General features: G+C 43.3%; 1 protein-coding gene across 1 annotated transcript in view; it reads right to left on the reverse strand.

The window, feature by feature from the left end:
- Nucleotides 1–2,368, reverse strand: part of hecw1a (HECT, C2 and WW domain containing E3 ubiquitin protein ligase 1a) — a gene marked incomplete at both ends in the record, with an annotated part of 43,554 nt that extends 41,186 nt beyond the window's left edge. The window contains one exon of the mRNA XM_083668597.1: nucleotides 2,342–2,368. Coding sequence (XP_083524723.1) covers nucleotides 2,342–2,368 — 27 coding nt within the window. The remainder of the gene's footprint in view (nucleotides 1–2,341) is intronic.
- Between the last annotated feature and the right edge of the window lie 132 nt (nucleotides 2,369–2,500).

Raw genomic sequence — 2,500 nt, forward strand, 5'->3', positions numbered from 1 at the left:
TGCTCCTCACACCGTATTAGGACTGAAGTCTGGATTTTCCCTAAGTGTCTTCACATGAATGCTTTCTACAAACAAGCATTTAATCCATTCTGGATCATTTAATGTATTACGAACATTCTTACAGGACAGTCTGCAGAAACGTTCTCAGATGAGAGTTTTTCTCATTGTATTGGAAGCACAAGACAAATCCTTTGTTGCAACAGCTTCGTAATGTACAGCATATCCTGGTGGGAGAGTAAACATTGCGAGCATGTTTTTGCCAGCTTGGTTATGACTGTAGGGCACTCGCTGCAGCTCTGTCCTTCATACTAGAATGATCATCTAAGGTGTGTTTACATGAATATAAAGCAGGGGGGGAAGGGGGGGTCAAAGATACGGTTAGGTTCTCCTACTTACAGTTATTTAGTTATTTATTGTACTTGGTAAGGTACATGTAGGCTAATAAAATATATATATACAGTATATGTCTGTATGTTGTTTCTTAATATTGCTTGTTATGGACTTACGTTTATTGGTTAATTAATAATATTTTTAATTATAATTTTAATTATTAAGTCTATTTTTAGTTCCAATCTTCAGATGAACCCATCTTGAAAATAAGGCATCTGAGTACAGGCGACTGTAATATTGAATATTGTAATAATACATTCGAGGACATTCGTTTAGTTTTCCTAACAACTATAATTTTTTTCCGGGCCGTGTGAGGTTGCATTTGGTCCAATGCGGCCCGCGACCAAAACGAGTTTGACACCCCTGGTGTAAACTTTAAGGCTCTATCATTATCGCAGGGCAGAAGCAGCCATTTGGCCCAGTGTTCCACAGCCTTGTTAACAGTGAGGCTGTTGGCAGATGGATAATCACAGTCATTCATATCGGAGCTGGCAGAAACATTCACAAACACACACGATCATAATGGACACTAATGGTAGGGCGGGTGGTGTACAACTGTTGTTAATGCTCATTGGTTGGTCGAGAGATGAGGTGAGATGGGGTTTACGTTCCGGAGCATTCCATGCTCTAAGTGTAGCAGACAGAACTGTCTTTGATGAAGCTAATGTTCCCTACATTCTACATGACAGCGAAGAGGTTCTGTTATAGAACATAGTGCATTATGATGGCCCAGAGAGACGTGAAAACTGTCATTTCAATCCTCAAAGCAGATTATGATTATGATGAATAAGGTGGATCATATACACATAGTCACACATGCAATTTCAGTGTTTGCACCTTTCTATTGCGACCACTGTGACCTCTACTCTGGAACACAGGATCCTGATATAATGACCTTGGTGTTAATCCACTGTTTAAATGTGTGTATTTCTCCCATTGGGTGTCTGGTTTGCTGTTATTGCTACAGGGTGTAATTGGAAGGAGAAGGACCAACCAGAATGTACCAAGTGTGTCTATGTACTGGCAGGGAAGCATTGGTCTTTAGACTGAGACAGCCATGATTATGACCTGTGTATGTTTACATGTGTTTGGATCACATAACCACCCCCCCATCTACACACCTCAGAGAGACTGCTGTCTTTCACACACCAAACACAGATTCCCTACAGGCATCTCCAACCACGCATCACCCCAAAACAGTACACAGTGCTAAACTAAAAGGCCTGGACTGGAAAAAAAACATGCTGTACATTCCGAAAAATATCCAGAATGTGCTGTGGGAAGAGTACCCCTCCAACAGCAGCTCTGAGCTGGACACAGAGACATCTCTCTGTTTCTGACGAGAGAGAGACAGACAGAGGTGAGGTGGGGCAGCTCACCCGTCAGGTGTAACCTCTCAGTGAGATTACCGTCTCCTGATCCAGCTTTATTATGCTGGCTTACCCCTCCAACTCCAGTCCCTGGGCCTCATCCTCTCTAATGCAGCCTCTGGTACCTATCAGGGGCCTCACCTCACTACTCACCCACAGTGTCACTCAGAGTGCAGGAAAAGTAGGAAGTGTTCCTACTGGCCTTATAGACCAACATATCACTGCACATTGACAGGCCCTGTTTCACAGCATACAGTAAACATTGTTCCAAACCCACATATAATGTTAGTTTGTTAGTTCGGGGTTTTTTTGTTTGTTTTTTTACAGTTTGTTTAGTTACTGACATGGAGTTCAGCTATGGACAGACCCAGGGTTAAAGCTTTAGAAGAACCAAAGCGTATGCATGACGGTGAAAAAATGGCTTGACAGGGATGCAGTAGACACCGTGGGAGAGACACAACTGGAAGAAGCACACACAGACATTCAGTGAAGACATCAGGGCCAACCAGGATGCTGTGGTGGCGTGTAGCGATGAGAGGGGACGACGGGTCATAGTTGAGGTACAGAGAGGGGACACTGACCTTCACACTACACAGGTGTAGCAGCATTATGAGTCGTCAACTCAAAGCACATCAAACCCTGAGGAGAAGGTGGAGATTACTCAACATGGAAGTAAGACAGCACCATCAAGCCATTGACTTCCTACATGTTACTGTGTTTACGGTAGCCTAGCCTATCCA

The sequence above is a fragment of the Argentina silus genome, assembly GCF_951799395.1.
Source record: "Argentina silus genome assembly, chromosome: 1".
In the NCBI taxonomy this organism is placed as follows: Eukaryota; Metazoa; Chordata; class Actinopteri; order Argentiniformes; family Argentinidae; genus Argentina; species Argentina silus.